This window comes from Littorina saxatilis, linkage group LG9 (assembly GCF_037325665.1).
Source record: "Littorina saxatilis isolate snail1 linkage group LG9, US_GU_Lsax_2.0, whole genome shotgun sequence".
Lineage (NCBI taxonomy): Eukaryota > Metazoa > Mollusca > Gastropoda > Littorinimorpha > Littorinidae > Littorina > Littorina saxatilis.
Window position 1 is genome coordinate 51,523,456 of NC_090253.1, and position 25,616 is coordinate 51,549,071.

General features: G+C 43.7%; 2 protein-coding genes and 3 long non-coding RNA genes across 5 annotated transcripts in view; 3 read left to right on the top strand and 2 right to left on the bottom strand.

Moving 5' to 3' along the window:
• LOC138976412 (uncharacterized) overlaps nt 1-25,616 on the bottom strand; it is a 556,176-nt gene that overhangs the window by 371,896 nt on the left and 158,664 nt on the right. The window lies entirely within an intron of this gene.
• Nucleotides 1-25,616, bottom strand: part of LOC138976411 (uncharacterized) — a 151,356-nt gene that overhangs the window by 93,063 nt on the left and 32,677 nt on the right. The gene's annotated exons all lie outside the window — the stretch shown is intronic.
• LOC138976942 (tripartite motif-containing protein 54-like) lies at nt 2,145-11,901 on the top strand. The gene is made up of 2 exons (XM_070349836.1): nt 2,145-3,849; nt 8,471-11,901. The coding sequence occupies exon 1, from the start codon at nt 2,145-2,147 to the stop codon at nt 3,840-3,842; it is 1,698 nt and encodes a 565-aa protein (XP_070205937.1). The 3' UTR covers nt 3,843-3,849; nt 8,471-11,901.
• LOC138976379 (uncharacterized) lies at nt 12,955-18,626 on the top strand. Its single transcript, XR_011458972.1, has 3 exons — nt 12,955-13,078; nt 16,198-16,315; nt 16,689-18,626. It is a non-coding gene; the product is annotated as an uncharacterized lncRNA (long non-coding RNA).
• Nucleotides 19,355-24,858, top strand: LOC138976378 (tripartite motif-containing protein 59-like). The gene is made up of 3 exons (XM_070349236.1): nt 19,355-19,725; nt 20,832-22,589; nt 22,955-24,858. Exon 2 carries the CDS (start codon nt 20,885-20,887, stop codon nt 22,580-22,582), a length of 1,698 nt encoding a protein of 565 aa, XP_070205337.1. The 5' UTR covers nt 19,355-19,725; nt 20,832-20,884; the 3' UTR covers nt 22,583-22,589; nt 22,955-24,858.

Below are 25,616 nucleotides of genomic sequence, written 5' to 3' on the forward strand. Positions count from 1 at the left end.
TATACATGAAACTTCCCCCGCATTGAGTTCCTTTAGAAACGTACGATACTGCTCAATCAATTGCCAAAAGCGTGACTGCCGTAAACGATTTGAATTATTTTAGTGTTACTTCCCCTTCCAAGATGGCGGTTCGACAGAAAAATCTGTAAGAATTCCTGAATTCACGTGCTGCATTTAGCCAAGCAAACATGCTTCGGCAAGAACGACGTATAATTCAAAAGGAATTCAAATTCGCTCCATTGAATCGTTTTCACTAAGAAGTTAAATGACTATGGAATGCTTTGCAATAGTTGTTGCGGGATGGGTAATTCATTAAAATTGTATAGCTGTGTTTTCTGTCATCAAGTTACCGATTTTAACTTTATTTCAATAAAAATTGCACAAACAAATTTATTTTGTAAGAAATGCCAAAAAATATTGAAACACATCTAATTCTACCGATGTTGCTAAGCATCACGCGACTTTTAGCGAAATATTATAAGCAAAACCTACAGGGAATCCCACTCGTTAGATCGACATAGACTCTTTCAGCATAACCAAAGGCAGTGGCTGGAGGTCCGGCCATATATGGTTTATCACCCTGTAAATCGTGCTAATCGTGATTTTGTGTTTTTGTAGGAGTTTCTAATCGCTGTTCAAATCAAGGAACTGTTGAGAAAGATTAACAATGATCAGTTATAGACTCAGACAGCCGACGTGTATTTCAGCAACAGGGCAGTCATTCGACTCACTGATGAGCGACTGACCCGCCTTTTGGGAGATTATATGCGGTTTATTCGCAGGTGTCCGAGATTCTTTCGAAGTGTATCGATCCGAAGCAAATCATGTTTGTTGTTTTTTGTTCACTAATGCTACTTCTAGCCTTGAGACCACTGATTCGGCGCTGCTTGGGTCGCGGAAAAAGAATACATTAAAATGGAAAATGTGGTTAAACACATCAAACCAGCATGATAACAACTGTGACCCTCCACCACGAAATGAGTCGCATGTCACCTCGCGCGGTTCTGCGCTAGGCTTAATATAAGTCCGGGGAGTGTCTGGTAACAGAGTGAGGGTCACCTTAGTCACAGGCTTATAATTCAAAAAGTGTTCGCTCTTTTCTAAAACGAAACGTAAAAATAGGAAAATCATGCAAAGGTGACATGCGACTCATTCCATGGTGGAGGGTCACAATTGTAGAATCCGCATGATAGCTTTTTACAGTAAGAACAGCTGTGACGGTGACGGTTCTGCTGTGCATTTTATCAACATTTATACTTTTTTTTGTTAGGCTAAAAAAAAAAAAAAAATAGTCCGTTTACGATATCCCGACCGACCCTATTTTTTCGCGCGACCCTAGACTTTTTTTTGGCATTTGGGGGAAGAAAAAAAAATCTTTGTTTTTTGGCAAAAATCTTAAAAATATGTTTTTGGGGAAGAAAAAAAAATCCCGACCTACCGACCCTATTTTTTTTTGCCTATGTTACTGTAAACAGACTATATTTTTTGTTGGCCTTATTGAATACATTGATGTACAATGTAAACATGTTCACGCCTAAGGCCGATTCAAACGTAACAGTTCAGGGTTTAACCTGGGAGAAAAAGGCAATGGGACATTTGTCCCCCTCAACCAAATTCCGATGGGACATAGTCGAAGGTAAGAAGCGCCAAAGAGGCCTGTACGCGTTTTGACCAATGATGCAAAATAGTGCCATCTGAGAATTAGTCGCTATCGTGTTACCTCCGTGTGTGTGTGTGTGTGTGTGTGTGTGTGTGTGTGTGTGTGTGTGTGTGTGTGTGTGTGTGTGTGACTGACACTCTGTGTGTGTGTGTGTGTGTGTGTATATATATATGTGTGTGTGTGTGTGTGTGTAATCCGATGTAAAGTGTACATTTGCTGGCTCAGTGGAACGTAATCTCAATGCGCCCTTTGACGCACTAACGCAAATTGTGATGGGACATTTTCAGATTTAATGCGCCAATGGCGCAGGGCGCACTAGTAAATGAAACCCTGTAAACACATCTAATTTAGCTGCGTTACCAAAATCAGCATATTTAACATACAAGTACATGTACCACAGTATGCTAATTAGAATGTCTATTTTTTTCAGAACTCTCTGGCCATATTCTGATCATATACAAAGACATTCTGACGGTTAATTATGATGGCTTCTGGTGGTGATGAAGTTAGTATGGACACCTGTGCGGTGTGTTTGGACACGTATCACGAACCCAAATTCCTGCCCTGCCACCACACGTTCTGTGCCAAGTGCATCAAGGATCTTGCCAACCGTCAGACGGGTGGACCATTTCCCTGTCCTTCCTGCCGCAAGCCCACCTCTCTGCCTGCAGGGGGAGTGGCCGCCCTGCAGGCCAACTTTTACCTCAAGAAACAGTCAGAGAACAGTGAGGAGATGTGTAAAATCCACAGGAAGAGAGAGCTGGAGTTTTACTGTGTCAGGTGCCAAGAGGCCATCTGTATCAACTGTAAGATGACCAAACACGAGCAGCACCAGACAGATGACCTTCATGCAGCATTCCAACAGAAACAGAAAGAACTACTCACTGAAAAGACTCGTCTGCAGGAAGTAGAGAAAGACCTCAGGGAAAGACTGAAGACGACGAGAGCAGAGCAGCAGGCCGTGCTGGACAAGAAGGGGGAAGTGGAGGAAAACATACGTGACCGACACGCCGTCATGGTGGACGCTGCCTTAAAGTTCAGAGATGAGGCCCTGGACTCGCTTCGTTCTGTCAGCACAGACATTGAAGGTGACATCGACCAGATCCTGAAACAGCAAGAGAACGACCTGAAAGAACTCTTGAAATTGAAGCGACAAGTTGAACATGTCTGTAACATCGGAAAAGCGAGTAATGTCATCTCTGTTGTCCAAGAGTTGAAGACAGGATGCGGCAGTGAGCAAGTTTTGGCCAAGTTGACGTCACATGGGTTCAAAACTGTCTGTCGTCCCGTCCTCCATGTCAAGGTCACGGGTGACGTCATGCTGCTGAAGACACGTGACTTCATGGGCACGGTGACCAAGATGGAGATGGAGGTTGCAGCGCCTGAAGTGAGGGTGGTGAAGCGGTTCCCGTGTGGGCAGGAGGCTGACATTCAGGTCTTTTCTCTCCGTCATGTTGATAGAGACCCGCCTGTTGTGTGGGTGTCGTATGAGCGGCGCGGGCTGAAGGGAGACGCTGTGGGGAAAGCATTCACCGAGGATGGGGAGTACAAACAGGATGATAACGTTTCTGGTAAAATATCATATAAAAGATTTACCAAAGGGATCTGCATGCGTCCAACTCCTCAGGCAGGCTCCTTACGCACACACTGCAAATCATTGTCGACAAGACACTTCCAACTGAAAAACAAATTGTCAGGAAAGGCAGAGGTCGCCATTGTCACAATAATATCTGCAGCCCCATTAAAGGAAAAAACGAAAACAGAATTCAGCATCAACGTGGGAGCCCATCGTGCATTCGACGTGGACGACACGGAGCAGTTCTTCGTGGTGGTGGAAGAGCCCCAGCTCGCCGACGTCTGGCGCAAAGTGAAACTGTACCGACGACCGGGAGCGGACGCCATCAGCACCTACAGCCCTCCTGCACATCTCCCTTGCTGCCAGCCATCCGACGTGTCTTTCTACAGGCTGGGCGGTCAGCACGTGCTGCTTGTGACAGATGAAGAGAACGACGCCATTCACGTGGTGGATGTGAGCGGTGGGCGTCTGAGGTTTGTGCGCTACCTGGCCCCGGGTTGTCCCTGGCTGATCCAACCCACCGCCATCACTGTGGATGCCTCCGCTCGCCTGTGGCTGGCCTGCAGGGGTGGTACCATCCTCTGTATGGAACCCGTCGATAAGTGATACACAGGTTGGCAGTTACAATCTTTCAATTCCGTCTGCTTATAGCTGTTGGCCTCTTTATCTGTCTGTCCGTCTGTCTATAATTATGTATGTCTCTCTCTCTCTCTCTCTCTCTCTCTCTCTCTCTCTCTCTCTCTCTCTCTCTTTCTCTCTCTCTCCCTCTCTCTCTCTTTTTCTCTCTCTCTCTCTCTCTCTCTCTCTCTCTCTCTCTCTCTCTCTCTCTCTCTCTCAATGTGTATCATATGCATTTAAATGTAAACACAAAGTGATAATCCAAGGCAATACTACGATGGCGAAAGTGGAATATGCCTTACGTAAATAATTTTGCCATTGGGTAACGTCTAGGCGGATATTGACTCGCACAGTGAAGATGTTAATAATAATAATAATAATAATAATAATAAAGTGTATTTATATTGCGCCTATCCCTTACAAAAAAAACCAAAAATATTTGGCTCTAAGCGCATTACAACATGTGTAGAAACTTGGTACAATCAAGTCTAACAAATACAATAACACAATATACAGTCGGTCTCTTAGGTAAAACTGGGAAAAACAGCTTCGACATTTAAACACTGCTACTAAAAAAATCCTCTAACAATGCATACTGCTTTACAATATGCATTTATGTATAAATACAGTTAAAGAACATCGAGTAATTAGAAAAGGTTCTTATGATAAAACTATCTAGCGAACGACGAAGAAGAAGAAGAATAAAACTATCAATGTCGATGTATAACAAGTCATTCAACGTAAATGGCCAAAGAACAACAACAAAGCAGTGATGATAAAACAGTTATACCCAATGGATAATAACGAGGCAGAACTTAATAGTATCGACACAAGATTAAAACAAAACATATTCCTGGAGACACATTTATACATGTATCAAATAATCAATATACAAAATACAGCCCTCGCACACACACGCCAAGGCACGTGTAGTCGCACTCATAGTGCACATGAAATAGCAAGCCGGCCCACAGCGCGCAACGATGGCAAGTGACCCCTCTCCTCAATGTGGCAGATACTGAACAGGCTAGGGGTTGAAGTATTGCCGGAAGAGATGTGTTTTTAGAGAGGACTTGAAGGAAAGGAGAGAGGTAGAAAGGCGGACAGACATGGGCAGAGAGTTCCAAATAGAGGGAGCTGTGTAGATAAAGGCGCGCTTGCCGAAAGCGTTCAGTTTGATGCGTGGGACAACATACAAGGTGCCCTGCGTCAGCGGATCTGAGGTTGCGTGTGGGGACGTGTGGCTTTAAGAGCAAAGACAGGTAAGAAGGGGCAGAGTCGTCGTGAAGGCTACGGTAACACAGAGTAGCTATTTTATATGTTATGCGTGCTTTGATTGGTAGCCAGTGAAGGGTCATGAGGAGAGGGGTGACATGGTCGCGCTTGCGCTTGCGCAGCACAAGACGTGCTGCATTGTTCATGATGCGCTGTAGGCGGTCTAGCTTGGCGTATGGGAGGCTGGCTAGGAGCGAGTTGCAGTAATCCAGTCTCGACAAAATAAAAGCCGAAACCAGTGTCTTGGTTGCGTCGAGGGAAAGAAGGTGTCTGATTTGGCTAATCCTCCGCATTTCAAGAAAGGCGGTTCTGCAGAGTGAGTTGATGTGGGCGTCCATTGACAGGCTACTGTCAAGGTGGACACCCAGGTTTTTTACTTTGGTGCTGAATGTGACTGTGGTATCAGAAAGGGTAAGACTGGATGTTTCTGAAAGAAGCTTTAAGTTTGATTGTTTGCCAACTGGCATGATCTCTGTCTTATCATCGTTCATCTTGAGCTTGTTGACTGTCATCCACTGTTTGATGTGATCGCTGCATGATTCTATTGACTGCACTAACTCTGTAAACTGTTTGGTGTGTGCGGATTTTTGTAGTTGAGTGTCGTCTGCGAACATGTGGTACAGGACATTGTGGTGCTTTATGACTTTGCCTAACGGCTGTATGTACATAGTGAATAACACTGGGCCTAACACAGATCCTTGCGGGACGCCATACTTTAGTATGGTGTCCTCGGAGTGCCTATTTTGGATCACAACAGCCTGAGTGCGTCCAGTCAGGTAGGAGCAGAACCACCCCAGAGCCGTGCCTGTTATGCCGAATGTGGTGTTCAACCTTGCCAGCAGTATATCGTGGTCGATGGTGTCGAACGCTGCGGATAGGTCCAACAGGGCCAGAAGCGAAACAGAGCCGCTGTCACAGGCAGTGAGAAGATCATTCGCTACCTTAAGTAGGGCTGTTTCAGTGCTGTGATCTGCGCGGTAGGCGGACTGTAATGGTTCAACCATACCTGTCTTAGCAAGATGCTCTGACAATTGGGCCAAAACAACCTTTTCAAGGACTTTCGAAACAAAAGGCAAATTAGAGACAGGGCGGTAGTTCTTAAAAGTGTTGATGTCAAGGTTAGGTTTTTTCAGGAGGGGAGTGACTACTGCATGCTTAAAAGAAGGGGGTACTTGACCGGATGTGAGGGATTGATTTATGATATCAGTAATGACAGGGAGTAATTCCTCTAGACACTCGTTTAATAGCTCTGAAGGAATTGGGTCAAGAATACAGGATTTGGGTGGGGCTTTTTCAATGATCTTCTTCACTTGTTCTTTAATGACAGGGGAAAAATCGGTGAGGTGGGCGCCGTGAAATGGCGCATGCTCTGGATGCCCAGGAGCAGCATCAAGCTCGACTCGAATCTTCTCGATTTTTTCGGCAAAAAAGTCCCCAAACTTATCTGGAAGGTCATCAAGAGGGACGGAGTTTGGGAGCTTTTTATTTTGAATTTTACCGAGGAGCTGCCCTGTGATCAGGAAGAGTTCTTTGCTGGAGGTGCTGTTCTCGATTTTCTGAGAAATAAACTGGTGTCTGTTCTTATCCACCATCTCTTTGACGGCCTCTCGGTGAAAAGCAAAGATTTGCCTGTGGACCGTGAGAGCCGATTTCCTCCACTCTCTCTCGGCGCGACGCCGATCTTGCTTGGCTGTTGAGACCTCCGGCGTAAGCCAAGGTGCCGAGGGTCTGTCGGTGACTGCGTGTGGTGAGAGGGGCGTGCTTGTCCAGAATCCGGCGCAGGTCGCTGTTGTAGCTGGACACGAGGTCATGTCTGTCTAACTGGAGTGCTCTGACGTCATCCTTCAGTGCTGCCATGTCGATCCGCTTCATGTTGCGCGAGGTGACGACTCGTCTGGCAGGGCCTGGCTTCTGAAGGTCAAAGCTGAAAGAAATGACGAAGTGGTCGGAGATCAACATATCCTGCACAATCAGGTCCAAGACGCCGACGTCCCCTCCGACCACCACCCAGTCAAGGGTGTGTCCACGACGATGCGTCGGCCTGTCTACCAGCTGGGATAAGTTGAGAGTGGGTAGCAGTGTTTTCAGCGTGTTAATGTTCAAGTCCGACTGTGAATCATAATGAAGGTTGATGTCTCCGACAACTGCAAGATTACAGTGCAAATTGGCGTATTGGTCTAAAAGCTCTGTGAACTCAGCCAAAAACTGCGGAGTAGATAGTTTGTTCTTTTTATTGGGGGGAGGGCGGTATACACAAAGAAATGTGAGGTCTTGATTGCAATGACGGATTTTAGTCTTGCACCGTTCGAACGAAAGAAAGTCAAACCGTTCAAGCGAAATGTCTACGTAGTCGCGCAATGAAGTGCGATAGAGCACGGCCAGACCACCACCCGCGCCAGTCAGACGTAGGCAGGAGTGGAGGGTGAAGCCCGGGGGGGTCATCGCTTGCATCAGGGGCTCGTCGCCGACCTCTCTAAACCAAGTCTCTGTTATGAAGACTAAGTCCGCTTGGCTATCGTGTATCAGGTCCGCTAGCTCTGTCGTTTTGTTGCGGCACGACTGGGCGTTCAGGTAGCACACCTTGAAATGTTTGGAGTCATCCCCCTGCTTTGTGGGGAGTGTGCGTTTGATACTGACTAGATTTGATCTGTTAATACATTTTTGGCTGTTTGCCACGGCTCGTGTGCCTGTGGATGCGATAGTTTCTATTTTCATTGTCTTTGGAACGTGTGTGATGTCAGGTTAGTTTATCTTAATCATGTTGGATAGGTTACGCTTAGATTGTCTTTGATACAAGTGTATGCCATCGTTAAAACACATGGTACTGTCAGGCGCCTGTGTAACACACGTAATGACTGGAATGTGTTGCTGTCGTCTGCTTCCGGCGCGTGCCCCTCTCACCGTTTTTCCAGGAACTATTCCAAGCTGTCGGCACCGCTGAAGCACAACCGGAAACAACCGTAGCGACGCACAGGGTCGGGGCCCGGTGGTCAGTGCCACTGCACAACACTCAGCAACTTTCGCAAGCATGGCTGTCGAGTGGACAGGCCTACTGTCGCTGTCACACCGCGTCAACACAAAGGCCGACAGAGAGGCCGTGGCAAACAGACACTTGTAGACGGCGATCAGCAGAGCAAAAACACTTAAAACGTATATCCGATTGAAAAGGAGAAGAAGACGCAGACACGGGTCACAACACATAGATCCTTGGATGGTTAAGAATGATTAAAATAGTAGTTAATTGAACAAAATGTGGAGACGAAGAAAAGCTGCTGGTAAGGCGCTGAACAACGCTCACTTCAGTTAAGGCTTGACCAATGAGTTTTGTTTATATATTTCAGGTTTGACGGGAGCGCCCCAGAACTCTGTGACAGAAAGGTGTCCATAGAACCAACACAGTTTTTTGTAACGTGCACCGTAGACTGGACTCGCTGATTGTGATTGCCTTAACTAGTGTCATGGGTGTGCTCCCGCACTCTGTCACACCAGTGCTCAAGGCATGAATACACTGATACAGATAGCTAGGGAACGTGCACTTCAGAGTGGACTTTGATTAATATCAGTACGCTGCTTTTAATTGATTTCAGCAGGCTGCTTTTGTTTGATTTCAAAATGCTGATTTATTTTTATTTCAAAATGCTGATTTTGTTTGTTTGATTTATTTCACTTTTTTGTATGGGAGTGCTCCTAGCTGTACTGTTACTGTTACATCTCTGTGACCGAGAGACCCACACAGGGAAACATATTCTTTGTAGACTGGACTTGCTGATTCTGGGTCTGTTTCAACTTGCTGATTCTGGGTTTGTTTCAACTTGCTGATTCTGGGTCTGTTTCAACTTGCTGATTAATTCTACTGATGTCATGGAAGTGCTCCTGTACTCTGTAACATAAATGTACTAAATGCGCCAACGCAATGCTGACATGCTGATGTTGACCTATATCAATTCGCTGATTTTGATTTATTTGACTGGTGTCGTGAGAGTGCTCCTGTACTCTGTAACATAAATGTACTAAATGCACCAAGGCAATGCTAACATGCTGATTTTGACCTATATCAATTCGCTGATTTTGATTTATTTCACTGGAGTCGTGAGAGTGCCCCATGTGCTCTGTTGCATCATTGTTCCTTTGGTTTCAACACAGGGATATATATGTCGCCTTGCAGCTAGATTACTTGCTATCGGGAGGTCAGTTTTCGTCGTACTTATTTGTTGGGGGCCCGGTAGCTCGGTTGGTGGAGCACTGGATTTGTGATCCGATGGTCACGGGTTCGAATCCGGGATCGGGACGAACATGGGTCAACTTTTTGTTTAAAATCAGAGACGGTGCCCATGTTCCACCCCTGTGTCATTACTGTGGCACGTAAAAGACCTTGGTTTATCTGCAGTTTGTGTAGGTGGCTGATTACACCTAAACCCGCATACACCTGGGTAGCGCGACTCCGTTGCTGCTAGCTTTCCACTGGGAGGAAGCGACCCGAATTTGTCAGTGATGGGACAATACAGGTAATGAAAATAAAATGAAAAGTGGAAATCATCCGAGACTCTGAAGTGTAACTTCTAATGCTGCTTAGAAAGGACAATCGTAGTAGTTGTTATCATATCTAGTTGTCTTGATAATTAACAAATCGACAGTTGCAGATATCTTTGTAATTTGTTTTACTTAGAATGCTTGCGTGCTTGAATAACTTGACGAGGAGATTGTTTGTTCTAACATAAACAGGTTTTAATTTTAACGTGCATAAACACCGTTTTGTGCAGGTTGCTGGTATGCTTTGGTAAATGTTTATTGAATACATGAACAAAATGAACGAACGAAAGATTAATGACTGATTAAAAAAACGGGCCAATGAATGACGAACGGATGAACGATGCATACATGAATTAATCAATGAATGATGCATTGATTAACTGGTGAAGATGGCCTGATTGGTAAGAAAGCATGAATAAAGAGAGCCCCGTCAAATATGTGGTTGCATTGCTGAATCTATTTCCTTTTTATTTCTCAACAATTGGTAACGTTATTTCATGATTGTTTATAAATGTGATGTGCATTGTCCACTTAAGTTTATCTGTAACTATGTCCATTTGGTGATTGTTTATACATGTCATGTGCATTGTCCACTTCAGTTTATCTTTAACTATGTCCATTTGATGATTTTTTATAAATGTGATGTGCATTGTCCACTTAAGTTTATCTGTAACTATGTCCATTTGGTGATTGTTTATACATGTCATGTGCATTGTCCACTTAAGTTTATCTTTAACTATGTCCATTTGATGATTGTTTATAAATGTGATGTGCATTGTCTACTTAAGTTTATCTGTAACTATGTCCATTTGATGATTGTTTATACATGTGATGTGCATTGTCTACTTAAGTTTATCTGTACCTATGTCCATTTGATGATTGTTTATACATGTGATGTGCATTGTCAACTTAAGTTTATCTGTAACTATGTCCATTTGATGATTGTTTATACATGCGATGTGCATTGTCCAGTTAAGTTTATATGTAGCTATGTCCATTTGATGATTGTTTATACATGTGATGTGCATTGTCCACTTAAGTTTATCTGTAACTATGTCCATTTGATGATCTTCGTAAAGAGTTGATGTATACAGTAATGATGTTTCTGATATATAGAAAGGAATACCTGGAAAAAAAATGAGTGAAAAATATAGATAATTAGGTACCCCCCGCGGGTTCGGGGGAGTCCCATATTGGTTGGGGCGAGAAAGAATTTACCTGATGCTACCCAGCATGTCGTAAGAGGCGACTAACGGTTCTGTTTCTCCTTTTACCCTTGTTAAGTGTTTCTTGTATAGAATATAGTCAATGTTTGTGAAGATTTTAGTCGAGCAGTATGTAAGAAATGTTAAGTCCTTTGTACTGGAAACTTGCATTCTCCCAGTAAGGTCATATATTGTTCTACGTTGCAAGCCCCTGGAGCAATTTTTTGATTTGTGCTTTTGTGAACAAGAAACAATTAACAAGTGGCTCTATCCCTTATCCCCCCTTCCCCTATCCCATCTCCCCCTTTCCCCGTCGCGATATAACCTTGAATGGTTGAAAACGACGTTAAACACCAAATAAAGAAAGAAATAGATAATTTAAATTAGGTGTTGGTAGGTAATTACGTACTACATGTACTTGTTGAGTACTCAGACTTCTTAATGGTGGACGGTGATAGGGTTACAATAAGATAAGGTGATACACTTTCAGGAGAACTGCGACATTGGTTTACAGTGAATACATGCCAAAAAAAGATGTGTGTGAGTGAATGGCATAATGCATATAACATCGATGTGTTTAATTGTGAACGAGACAATTGAAAGTAAATGCATAGTATTTGGAAAAGAGGAGACTGTTTAATAATATTGTAAATAAAAGCAGGAGAGAGAGAGAGACAGAGAGAGAGAGACAGCCAGACAGAAAGACAGGCAAATAGGAACAGAGAGAGACAGAGATACATGCAGACAAAGAGAGACAGAAATACCCACTGACTGAACAAAACAATAAAACAACACAAACAAAGGAACTCTTATTTTGATTGGATCAACCCCCTTGATCATTCTATCGCATATACCAATTTAACTTTAATTTTCTATCTTGTAGTATGTTATCGTGTCCTCTCGTATTGATGTTATTGTATCAACAATATCGCAACCTGTCACATAATGTTATCTTCCTTTTAGTCTCTTTCTCTGTCAATTATATGGACAGATGCAATGTTATGTTCACTATTCCGAGACAACTCAATTTTCAATACTCTCACTAAGAATTATAAAAACAAATTGCAAGACTTCGATGGCTTTCTCCTTCTTACCCAACCGACCAACCTTTAACGTGTTTGTAATGAGCGGTTTTGCTGCTAGCATTGGTCACCTCCCTTGGCCCAAGGGAGAGAAGCGTCTTACCTCCCTGGCGCGAGCGCTAGAGGACACGGGTGAAAAATCGCTTCTTTGCGATGTGTAAATCGGTACTTTTCTATTTAATTTCTGCAGCTTAGGTAACTGCGCCATGTGTAAAAGATGGGTAGCATATGATTCGGACATACCTCGACACCACAAATTTAAAAAAACAATGAAGACTATGCGCAGTTACCTAAGCTGCAGAATAAAATAGAAAAGTACCGATTTACACATCGCAAAGAAGCGATTTTTCACCCGTGTCCACTAGCGCTCGCGCCAGGGGAGGTAAGCAGGGCTAGCAGCAAAAGCGCTCATTAACATAGTCAATCAATTTTCCTTGTTTGTGCAGCAACACCCAAGCCAGGAAAACTTCCTGGTCGACTGTGCAGATACCACAAACACACAGCTTGACACACAATGATTCGTCCTACAGGCTCATTCAAACGTTCAATTGCATTTGAATACGAAGCAGAAATGCAGAAAGAGGGTCTTATCAAAATGGGCCTGGAGATATATCGACATCTGCAGCGACTTTGCTCTTTGTGTGTGTATGTATGTGTGTGTGCGTGTGTGTCTGTGTGTGTGATATTCACAGCAGTCTATACATTACCACAAAGCCAGAGTGAAGCCCTTTTTTGTTCATTAAAGTACACCACTTCCCACTCCCCCTCCTCACACACACACCAACAGACTCGTCTCGATTCGGAGGCCGTTTCAAATAATTTAACTTGACTATATGTTTATACAACAACAAAAACAGAAGCAAAAAGCAAACTACACAACTCTCATTTTATTTTAATTTTTCCCACACTCCAAACGCGATCAATTCTCCAACACATGAAAAGATGACACTTGCAACCGCCTGTACTCCCCAACCGAAAGTAGACAATGTGATATGACGTCACACGGATGTTGAAGGTGGTCGATACCAAGGTGTGACAAATCGGATGCCTGCCGAGGTTAGAGGTATACCGACAATTCCACCTTCCCTGAGAGTTCACCCTCTTGACCCTTGCCTCGTTTGTGTTGAAACAGGTCAGTACCTTTGCTGTATATTTATATCAAGAACACATGATCGTAGGAAGAACATTTTGGTTACTTTCTGTTGTGTTCAATGTGTGAGCAGTGTGATGTCGCTTCTTCCCGTTTTACTGACAGCTGGTATTGATTCCTTGTGGTGGTGTACGTGATCTAGCGATCTTTTCAGTATGTTGTGCAAGCAGTGGAGCTTTACGTATATGACAGTTTTTAACCCGCGCCATTTCGGCAGCCATACGCTGGTTTTGGAGGAAGCATGCTGGGTATTTTGGTGTTTCTATAATCCACCATTACTCTGGCATGGATTACAGGATCTTTTCCGTGCGCACTTGGTCTTGTGTTTGCCTGTACACACGAAGGGGAATAAGTCACTAGCAGGTCTGCACATAAGTTGACGTGGGAGATCTGAAACCTTAACCCACCAGGCGCGGCCGGGATTCGAACCCACGACCTTCCGCTTTGGAGGCCGGCGTCTTACCACCAAGCCACTGCGCACGTCAATTGCCTTTTCAAATGAAAACATTAAAATTGGGGGGAAATAGGCTACGCATAGCTGCCTGTTAACATAAGAAATAACAATAACACATTAAAACTTGTTTGCAATTAGAGTAGCTTGTTTTTTTTGTTTCTTTTATATTTTTTATTAAAGGCACAGTGCGCATCCCGTAAACCATCACAGATACTGTCAGGCTTTTACACACAGTACAAACACCCTTCCATTTGAACGCTCACCGAACCGGGGAACATCCTAGGTGCCCTACGAAAAGAGCGAGCAATTTTCAAAGAATTAATTTTGCGAATTGTCTCAGTAGACAAATCGGACCGTGGTGCGTTTTGGCGCTAGACCTATAACTTTTATTATCTAAATAATAAATTGACAGCGTGTTACACAAACATTCTTAAATCATAAAATAATTATTTTTTCATCAAGACAAGATCAGTACAATTCGAAGTTTTGAAAGTTTGAAAAAAGAAAAGCCCGGAAGCAGGGTCACGCAAGGTCGTGGTTCTCGTAACAGACGACGGTTTATGCCTATCGCCAGTTCCTCTGAACAGTCAAAAGCCATCGCGAGAGTGCTATTGTAGATAAGCTCAAATCGAGTCGCATTCAAATGACTAACTGACGACTGCATTGTGAAAAAGGGAAACTGGATCACACAGGTTCACAATGGCTCAGGGGTAAGATAAACCACGCAAAAATAAATTCTTTGAAAATTGCTCGCTCTTTACGGAGGGCACCTAGGAGGATGTTCTCAAGCGGTGAGTGTTTAAATGAAAGGGTGTTTGAACTGTGTGTAAAAGCCTGACAGTTTCTGTGATGGTTTACAGGAGGCTTACTGTGCCTTTAAGTGAACTGCTGTAAACATGCCGACGCCTCAGGCCGGTTAAAATGTTACGAAATCAGCAATGTTAACATATGTCTGTAAATGAAAATGTTTCTTACTTTCAGATTTCATACGTCATATCATGAGCGTCATGTCGGACGACATTCAGACGCTTGAGATGGCTTCCGGTAGTGATGGAAATACTATGGACACCTGTGCGGTGTGTTTGGAAACGTATCACGATCCCAAATTCCTGCCCTGTCATCACAAGTTCTGTGCCAAGTGCATCATGGTTCTTGCCAACCGTCACACGGGGGGACCCTTCCCCTGTCCCTCCTGTGGCAAGCCCACCTCTCTGCCTGACGGGGGAGTTACCGCCCTGCAGGCCAATTTTTACCTCAAGAAACAGTCAGAAAAAAAACAAAAGAAAAAAAAACAGCCAGATAAAAATAAGGAGATGTGCAAACTCCACTCTGAGAAAGAGCTGGAGTTTTACTGTGTCATGTGCCAAGAGGCCATCTGTATTAACTGTAAGATGACCAAACACGAGCAGCACAAGACAGAAGACCTTCACACAGCCATCCAACAGAAACGGGAAGAAATACTGAAAATGCTCGTCTGCAGAAAAAAGAGGAAGACCTAAGGGAAAGACTGAAGATAACGAGAGCAGAGCAGAAGGCCGTGCTGGCCAAGAAGGCGTCAGTGGAGAAAAACATACGTGACCGACACGCCGTCATGGTGGCCGCTGCCGACAAGTTCAGAGATGAGGCCCTGGACTCGCTTCGTTCTGTCAGCACAGACATTGACAGCGGTATTGTCAAGGTCCTAAACCAGCAAGAAAACGACCTGAAAAAACTCTTGAGAATTAAGCGACAAGTTGAACGGGCCTGGAATTACGGAAGAGCGAGTGATGTCATGTCTGTTGTCCAAGAGTTGAAGACAGGACGCGGCAGTAAGCAAGCGTTGGCCAAACTGACGTAACAGGAGTTGACAACCGTCTATTGTCCCGTTCTCCACTTCAAGGTCACGGGTGATATCATGCTGCAGATGACACATGACTTTATGGGCACAGTGATTAAGATGGAAGTGGAGGTTGCAGCGCCTGAAGTGAGGGTGGTGAAGCGGTTCCCGTGTGGGCAGGAGGCTGACATTGAGGTCTTTTCTCTCTGTCATGTTGATAGTAACCAGCCAGGTGTGTGTGTGTCCTATGAGCGGCGCGGGCTGAAGGGAGACGCTCTGGGGACAAAATTTAGCGAGGATGGGGAGTACATACGAAGAAGTGCCCTTGTCGGAAAAGTGTCTCGCAGAAGGTATGCCAAAGGAAAACTAATGTCTGAAAGCCCTCAAGTCGGCTGTTTTAGCTCACACAACAAATCACGGACGACTGCACACTTCCGACTGAGCAACAACTTGTCCGGTAAGGCAGACGTCGTCAATGTCAAAGTGACATCGTCAAATCCATTAACGGTAGAAAAGGAAACCGAATTCTCCATCAACGTGGGAGCTCATCGTGCATTCGACGTGGACGAGACAGGACAGTTCTTCGTCGTCGTGGAGGAGCCTACGTTCCCTGAAACGTGGCGCAAAGTGAAGCTGTACCAGAGACCGGGAGGGGATCCAGTCAGCACCTACACCCCTCCTGCACATCTCTCTTGCTTCCAGCCGTCCGACGTGTGTTTCTACAAACTTAATGGTGAACAAGTTCTTCTGGTGACCGATGAGCTCAATGACTGTATCCATGTTGTGTACTTTCAATCTGGTCAACTATCAAAAGTACCTTGTCTTGCCCAGGGCTGTCCCTGGCTGATCCAACCCACCGCCATCACTGTGGATGTCTCCGCTCGCCTGTGGCTGGCCTGCAGGGGTGGTACCATCCTCTGTATGGAGCCCGTCGATATGTGATACACAGGTAGGCAGTTACAATCTTTCAATTCCGTCTGCTTATAGCTGTTGGTCTCTTTATCTGTCTGTCCGTCTGTCTATAATTATGTATGCCTCGCTCTCTCTCTCTCTCTCTCTCTCTCTCTCTCTCTCTCTCTCTCTCTCTCTCTCTCTCTCTCTCTCTCTCTCTCTCTCTCTCTGTGTGTGTCTGTGTCTCTCTCAATGTGTGTTATATGCATTTAAATGTAATCCCAAAATGATAATCCAAGGCAATACTACGATGGCGGAAGAGGAAAATGCCTAACGTAAATAATTTGCCATTGGGTAACGTCTAGACGGATATTGACGAGTACAGTGAAGATGTTAAGGCTTGACTAATGAGTTTTGTTTATATATTTCAGGTTTGACGGGAGCGCTCCTGAACTCTGTGACAGAAATGTGCCCATGGAACCATCACAGTTATATATATGTAACATGCACTGCAGAGACTGGACTCGCTGATTGTGATTGCCTTAACTAGTGTCATGGGTGTGCTCCCACACTCTGTCACACCACTTTGCTCAAGGCATGAATACAGTGATACAGATAGCTAGGGAACGTGCACTTCAGAGAGGACTTTGATTAATTTCAGTACGCTGCTTTTAATTGATTTCAGCAGGCTGCTTTTGTTTGATTTAAAAATGCTGATTTATTTTTATTTCAAAATAATGCTGATTTATTTTTATTTCAAAATGCTGATTTTGTTTGTTTGATGCATTTCACTTTTTGTATGGGAGTGCTCCTAGCTGTACTGTTACTGTTACATCTCTGTGACCGAGAGACCAACACAGGGAAACATATTCTTTGTAGACTGGACTTGCTGATTCTGGGTCTGTTTCAACTTGCTGATTCATTCTACTGATGTCATGGGAGTGCTCCTGTACTCTGTAACATACATGTACTAAATGCACCAACGCAATGCTAACATGCTGATTTTGACCTATATCAACTCGCTGATTTTGATTTATTTCACTGGTGTTGTGAGAGTGCCCCATGTGCTCTGTTGCATCATTGTTCCTTTGGTTTCAACACAGGGATATATATGTAAGGCGCCTTGCAGCTAGATAACTTGCTATCGGGAGGTCAGTTTTCGTCGTACTTATTTGCTGGGGGCCCGGTAGCTCAGTTGGTGGAGCACTGGACTTGTGATCCGAGAGTCATGGGTTCGAATCCGGGATCAGGACGAACACGGGTCAACTTTTTGTGCAAAATCAGAGACGGTGCCCATGTTCCATCCCTGTGTCACTACTGTGGCACGTAAGAGACCTTGGTCCATCTGCAATTTGTGTAGGTGGCTGATTACACCTAAACCCGGATACACCTGGGGAGCGCGACTCCGTTGCTGCTAGCTTTCCAATGGGAGGAAGCGACCCGAATTTCTCAGTGATGGGACAATGAAGGTAATGAAAATAAAATGAAAAGTGGAATTTAAGTGTAACTTCTAATGCTGCTTAGAAAGGACAATCGTAGTAGTTGTTATCATTTAGTTGTCTTGATAATTAACAATTCGACAGTTGCAGATATCTCTGTAATTTGTTTTACTTAGAATGCTTGCGTGCTTGAATAACTTGACGTGGAGATTGTTTGTTCTAACATAAACAGGTCTTGATTTTAACGTGCATAAACACCGTTTTGTGCAGGTTGCTGGTATATGTTGGTAAATGTTTATTGAATACATGAACAAAATGAACAAACGAATGATTAATGACTGATTAAACAAACGGGCCAATAAATGACGAACGGGTGAATTAATCAAGGAACGATGCAATTGATTAACTGGTGAAGATGGCCTGATTGGTAAGCAAGCATGAATAAAGAGAACCCCGTCAAATATGTGGTTGCATCGCTGAATCTATTTCCTTTTTATTTCTCAACAATTGGTAACTTTATTTGATGATTGTTTATAAATGTGATGTACATTGTACACTTAAGTTTATCTGTAACTATGTCCATGTGATGATGTTCGTAAAGAGTTGATGTATACAGTAATGATGTTTCTGATATAGAAAGGAATACCTGGAAGAAAAATGAGTGAAAAATATAGATAATTAGGTGTTGGTCGGTAATTACGTAGTACTTGTTGAGTACTCAGACTCCCTAATGGTAGACGGTGATAGGGTTACAATAAGATAAGGTGATACACTTTCAGGAGAACTGCGACATGGGTTTACAGTGAATACATGCCAAAAAGAAGATATGTGTTAGTGAATGGCATAATGCATATTGCATTGATGTGTAAATGTGAACGAGACAATTAAAAGTAAATAAATAGTATTTGGAAAAGAGGAGACTGTTTAATATTATTGTAAATAAAAGCGGGAGAGAGAAAGAAAGAGAGAGAGACACAGACAGAGAGAGACAGAGAGAGAGCCAGCCAGCCAGAAAGACGGGCAAAGAGGAACAGAGAGAGAGACAGAGATACATGCAGACACAGAGAGGCAGAAAGACCAACTGACTGAAAAAAACAATAAAACAACACAAACAAAGGAACTCTTATTTTGATTGGATCAACCCTCCTTCTTACCCAACCGACCAACCTTTAACGTGTTTGTAATTAACATTGTCAATCAAAACTATGTTCCTCGTTTGTGCTGCAACACCCAAGCCAGGAAAACTTCCTGGTCGACTGTGCAGTTACCACAAACACACAGCTTGGCACACAATGATTCGTCCTACAGGCTCATGCAAACGCTCAATTGCCTGGGAATACGAAGCAGAAATGCAGAAAGAGGGTTTTATCAAAATGGGCCTGAATACATATCGACATCAGCAGCGACAATGCTGTGTGTGTGTGTGTGTGTGTGTGTGTGTGTGTGTGTGTGTGTGTGTGTGTGTGTGTGTATGTGTATGTGTGTGCGCGCGCGCGCTCGCGCGTGTGTGTGTGTGTGTATGTGTGTGTGTGTGTCCACTGTGTGTGTGTGTGTGTGTGTGTGCGTGTGTGTCTGTGTGTGTGATATTCACAGCAGTCTATACATTACCATAACAAAGCCAGAGTGAACCCCTTTTTTGTTCATTAAAGTACACCACTTCCCACTCCCCCTCACCACACACACACCAACAGACTCGTCTCGTTTAGGAGGTTGTTTCAAATCATTTAACTTGACTAAATGTTAATAAAAAAAAAAGAGAACCAAAAAACAAACCACACAACTCTCATTTTATTTTCATTTTCCCACACCCCAAACGCGATCTCTCCAACACATGAAAAGATGACACTTGCAACCGCCTGTACTCCCCAACCGAAAGTAGACCATGTGATATGACGTCACACGGGTGTTGAAGGTGGTCGATACCAACGTGTGACACATCGGGTGCCTGCTGAGGTTAGAGGTATACCGACAATTCCACCTTCCCTGAGAGTTCACCCTCTTGACCCTTGCCTCTTATGTGTTGAAACAGGTCAGTACCTTTGCTGTATATTTATGTCAAGAATACATGAAAGTAGGAAGATTATTTTGGCTACTTTCTGTTGTGTTCCATATGTGAGCAGTGATGTCGCTTCTTCCCGTGTTACGGACAGCTGGTATTGATTCCTTGTGGTGGTGTACGTGATCTAGCGATCTTTTCAGTATGTTGTGAAAGCAGTGGAACATTACTTATATGACAGTTTTTAACCCGCCATTTAGGAAGCCATACGCTGCTTTCAGAGGAAGCATGCTGGGTATTTTGGTGTTTCTATAATCCACCATTACTCTGACATGGATTCCGTGCGCACTTGGTCTTGTGTTTGCATGTACACACGAAGGGGGATAAATCACTAGCAGGTCTGCACATAAGTTGAGCTGGGAGATCGGAAACGGAAACCTTAACCCACCAGGCGCGGCCGGGATTCGAACCCACGACCTTCCTCTTTGGAGGCCGGCGTCTCACCACCAAGCCATTGCGCCCGTCAATTGCCCTTTCAAATTAATACATTAAAATGGGGGGAAAATAGGCAACGCATAGCTGTCAACATAAGAAATAACAGTAACCTATTAAAACCTGTTTACAATTAGAATAGCTTGTTGTTTTTTGGGGTCAAATTTATACTTTTGATTAAAGGCATATGTACGCGCTCCCGTGTTTACAAAGTGTAGTTTGCCCATAATCGATGTCAAACGCACCATAAGACCATATAATGACGATATGTCACCATGCGCGGACCATAATACATGCATTACAGCTTGTTCTAGCCTCTGAAAAAGTGAGGATGTCAACAAAGCCGCGGTGTTAGCTCCCTTGCATCAACGTTACATGTGTTGCCAAATCTATAAATAGGACGATCCAGATCAAAATGAAAATTAACATATCTCAACATTGAAGGGGTCCTAGACCACAATATTTTGCAGGGAACTTAATTTAGCATGTCTCCAGCTGTTGGTAAAGCAATTAGCGTGTATAGTCATCGAGTACATATGCCTTTAAGTGAACTGTTGTAAACATGCCGACGCCTCAGGCCGGTTAAAATGTAACGAAATCAGCAATATTAACATATGTCTGTAAATTAAAATGTTTCTTACTTTCAGATTTCATACGTCATATCCTGAGCGTCATATCGGACGACATTCTGACGCTTGAGATGGCTTCCGGTAGTGATGGAAATACTATGGACACCTGTGCGGTGTGTTTGAAAACGTATCACGATTCCAAATTCCTGCCCTGCCATCACACGTTCTGTGCCAAGTGCATCATGGATCTTGCCAACCGTCACACGGGGGAACCCTTCTCTTGTCCCTCATGTGGCAAGCCCACCTCTCTTCCCCAAGGGGGAGTGGCCGCCCTGCAGGCCAACGTATACATCCAAAAACAGTCAAAGAACAGCAAGGAGATGTGCAAAATCCACAACACGAGAGAGCTGGAGTTTTACTGTGTCAAGTGCGAAGAGGCCATCTGTATCAACTGTACGATGACCAAACACGAGCAGCACCAGATAGGAAACCTACCAACAACCATCCGTCAGAAACGGGCAGAACTGATCACTGAAAAAGCTCGCCTGCAGAAAGCAGAGAAAGACCTCTGTGAAAGACTGAAGACAACGAGAGCAGAGCAGAAGGCCGTGCTCTACAAGACGGCGTCAGTGGAGAAAAACATACGTGACCGACACGCCGTCATGATGGCCGCTGCCGACAAGTTCAGAGATGAGGCCCTGGACTCGCTTCGTTCTGTCAGCACAGACATTGAGGATGACATCGACCAGATCCTGAAACAGCAAGAAAACAACCTGAAAGAACTCTTGAGAATTAAGCGACAAATTGAACGTGCCTGGAACTTTGGAAAAGCGAGTGATGTCATATCTGTTGTCCAAGAGTTGAAGACAGAACGCGGCAGTGAGCAAGCTTTGGCCAAGCTGACGTCACAGGGGTTAACAACCGTCTATCTTCCCGTTCTCCACTTCAAGGTCACGGGTGATATCATGCTGCAGATGACACATGACTTTATGGGCACAGTGATTAAGATGGAAGTGGAGGTTGCAGCGCCTGAAGTGAGGGTGGTGAAGCGGTTCCCGTGTGGGCAGGAGGCTGACATTGAGGTATTTTCTCTCTGTCATGTTGATAGTAACCAGCCAGGTGTCTGTGTGTCCTATGAACGGCGCGGGCTGAAGGAAGACGCTGTGGGGACAAAATTTAGCGAGGATGGGGAGTACATACGAAGAAGTGACCTTGTCGGAAAAGTGTCTCGCAGAAGGTATGCCAAAGGAAAACTAATGTCTGAAAGCCCTCAAGTCGGCTGTATTAACTCATACAGCAAATCACGGACGACTGCACACTTCCGACTGAGCAACAACTTGTCAGGTAAGGCAGACGTCGTCAATGTCAAAGTGACATCGTCAAATCCATTAACGGTAGAAAAGGAAACCGAATTCTCCATCAACGTGGGAGCTCATCGTGCATTCGACGTGGACGAGACAGGACAGTTCTTCGTCGTAGTGGAGGAGCCTACGTTCCCTGAAATGTGGCGCAAAGTGAAGCTGTACCAGAGACCGGGAGGGGATCCTGTCAGCACCTACACCCCTCCTGCACATCTCTCTTGCTTCCAGCCGTCCGACGTGTGTTTCTCCAAACTTAATGGTGAACAAGTGCTTCTGGTGACTGATGAGCTCAATGACTGTATTCATTCTGTGCATTTGCCATCTGGTAAACTGTCAAAAGTACCTTTCCTTGCCCAAGGCTGTCCCTGGCTGATCCAACCCACCGCCATCACTGTGGATGTCTCCGCTCGCCTGTGGCTGGCCTGCAGGGGTGGTACCATCCTCTGTATGGAGCCCGTCGATAAGTGATACACAGGTAGGCAGTTACAATCTTTCAATTCCGTCTGCTTATAGCTGTTAGTCTCTTTATCTGTCTGTCCGTCTGTCTATAATTATGTATGCCTCTCTCTCTCTCTCTCTCTCTCTCTCTCTCTCTCTCTCTTTCTCTCTCTCTCTCTCTCTCTTTCTCTCTCTCTCTCGCTCTGTGTCTCTGTCTCTCTCAATGTGTGTTATACGCATTTAAATGTAATCCCAAAGTGATAATCTAAGGCAATACTACGATGGCGAAAGTGGAATATGCCTTACGTAAATAATTTGCCATTGGGTAACGTCTAGGCGGATATTGACTCGCACAGTGAAGATGTTAAGGCTTGACTAATGAGTTTTGTTTATATATTTCAGGTTTGACGGGAGCGCTCCAGAACTCTGTGACAGAAATGTGCCCATGGAACCAACACAGTTTTTTGTAACATGCACTGTAGACTGGACTCGCTGATTGTGATTGCCTTCACTAGTGTCATGGGTGTGCTCCCACACTCTGTCACACCACTGTGCTCAAGGCATGAATACAGTGATACAGATAGCTAGGGAACGTGCACTTCAGAGAGGACTTTGATTAATTTCAGTACGCTGCTTTTAATTGATTTCAGCAGGCTGCTTTTGTTTGGTTTCAAAATGCTGATTTATTTTTATTTCAAAATGCTGATTTTTTTATTATTTCAAAATGCTGATTTTTTGTTTTATTTCAAAATGCTGATTTTGTTTGTTTGATTTATTTCACTTTTTTTGTATGGGAGTGCTCCTAGCTGTTACTGTTACATCTCTGTGACCGAGAGACCAACACAGGGAAAAATATTCTTTGTAGACTGGACTTGCTGATTCTGGGTCTGTTTCAACTTGCTGATTCATTCTACTGATGTCATGGGAGTTCTCCTGTACTCTATAACATACATGTACTAAACGCGCCAACGCAATGCTAACATGCTGATTGTGACCTATATTAATTCGCTGATTTTGATTTATTTCACTGGTGTCGTGAGGGATATGTAAGGTGCCTTGCAGCTAGGTTACTTGCTATCGGGAGGTCAGTTTCCGTCGTACTTATTTGTTGGGGGCCCGGTAGCTCAGTTGGTGGAGCACTGGACTTGTGATCCGAGGGTCATGTATTCGAATCCGGGATCGGGACGAACACGGGTCAACTCTTTGTGCAAAATCAGAGAGGGTGCCCATGTTCAACCCCTGTGTCACTACTGTGGCACGTAAAAGACCTTGGTCCATCTGCAATTTGTGTAGGTGGCTGATTACACCTAAACCCGCATACACCTGGGGAGCGCGACTCCGTTGCTGCTAGCTTTCCACTGGGAGGAAGCGACCCGAATTTCTCTGTGATGGGACAATGAAGGTAATGAAAATAAAATGAAAAGTGGAATTTAAGTGTAACTTCTAATGCTGCTTAGAAAGGACAATCGTAGTAGTTGTTATCATTTAGTTGTCTTGATAATTAACAATTCGACAGTTGCAGATATCTCTGTAATTTGTTTTACTTAGAATGCTTGCGTGCTTGAATAACTTGACGTGGAGATTGTTTGTTCTAACATAAACAGGTCTTGATTTTAACGTGCATAAACACCGTTTTGTGCAGGTTGCTGGTATATGTTGATAAATGTTTATTGAATACATGAACAAAATGAACGAACGAAAGATTAATGACTGATTAAACAAACGGGCCAATGAATGACGAATGGATGAACGATGCATACATGAATTAATCAATGAATGATGCATTGGTTAACTGGTGAAGATGGCCTGATTGGTATTAAACAAGCATGAATAAAGAGAGCTCCGTCAAATGTGTGGTTGCCTCGCTGAATCTATTTCCTTTTTATTTCTCAACAATTGGTAACGTTATTTGATGAATGTTTATAAATCTGATGTGCATTGCCCACTTAAGTTTATCTGTAAGTATGTCCATATGATAATCTTCGTAAAGAGTTGATGTATACAGTAAGATGTTTCTGATATAGAAAGGAATACCTGGAAGAAAAATGAGTGGAAAATATAGATAATTAGGTGTTGGTAGGTAACTACGTACTATTTGTTGAGTACTCAGACTTCTTAATGGTGGACGGTGATAGGGTTACAATAAGATAAGGTGATAAACTGTCAGGAGAACTGCGACATGGGTTTACAGTGAATAAATTCCCCAAAGAAGTTATATATGAGTGAATGGCATAATGCATATTACATTGATGTGTTTAAATGTGAACGAGACAATTGAAAGTAAATAAATAGTATTTAGAAAAGAGGAGACTGTTTAATAATAATGTAAATAAAAGCGGGAGAGATAGAAACAGAGAGAGAGAGAGAGAGAGAGAGAGAGAGAGAGAGAGGGAGAGAGAGAGAGAGATAGAGAGAGAGAGAGAGACACAGAGAGAGAGCCAGCCAGCCAGAAAGACGGGCAAAGAAGAACAGAGAGAGAGACAGAGATACATGCAGACACAGAGAGGCAGAAAGACCAACTGACTGAAAAAAACAATAAAACAACACAAACAAAGAAACTCTTATTTCTTAATCATATTCTATCGCGTATATCAATTTAACTTGTATTTTTCTATCTTGTGGTATGTTATCGTGTCCTCTCGTATTTATGTTATTGTATCAACAATATCTCAACCTTGTCATATGATGGTATCTACCTTATGGTCTCTTTCTCTGTCAATTATATGGACAGATGCAATGTTATATTCACTATTCCGGGACAACTCAATTTTCAATATTCTCATTATGAATAATAAACATTTTTTGCAAGACTTTGATGGCTTTCTACTTCTTACCCAACCGACCAACCTTTGATGTGTTTTAACATTGTCAATCAAAACTATTTTCCTCGTTAATGTGCAGCGATAACCAGACCATGTACCTCGACTGACAGTCTGTTGCTTGAAATCTATACACCCAAGCCAGAAACACTTCCTGGTCGAGTGTGCAGTTACCACACACACACACAGCTTGGCACACAATGATTCGTCTTACAGGCTCATGCAAACGTTCAATTGCCTTTGAA

Coding starts and splice junctions, on each gene's coding strand:
- LOC138976942 (XM_070349836.1), top strand. CDS start 2,145: ATGGCTTCTGGTGGTGATGAAGTTAGTATGGACACCTGTGCGGTGTGT.
- LOC138976378 (XM_070349236.1), top strand. CDS start 20,885: ATGGCTTCCGGTAGTGATGGAAATACTATGGACACCTGTGCGGTGTGT.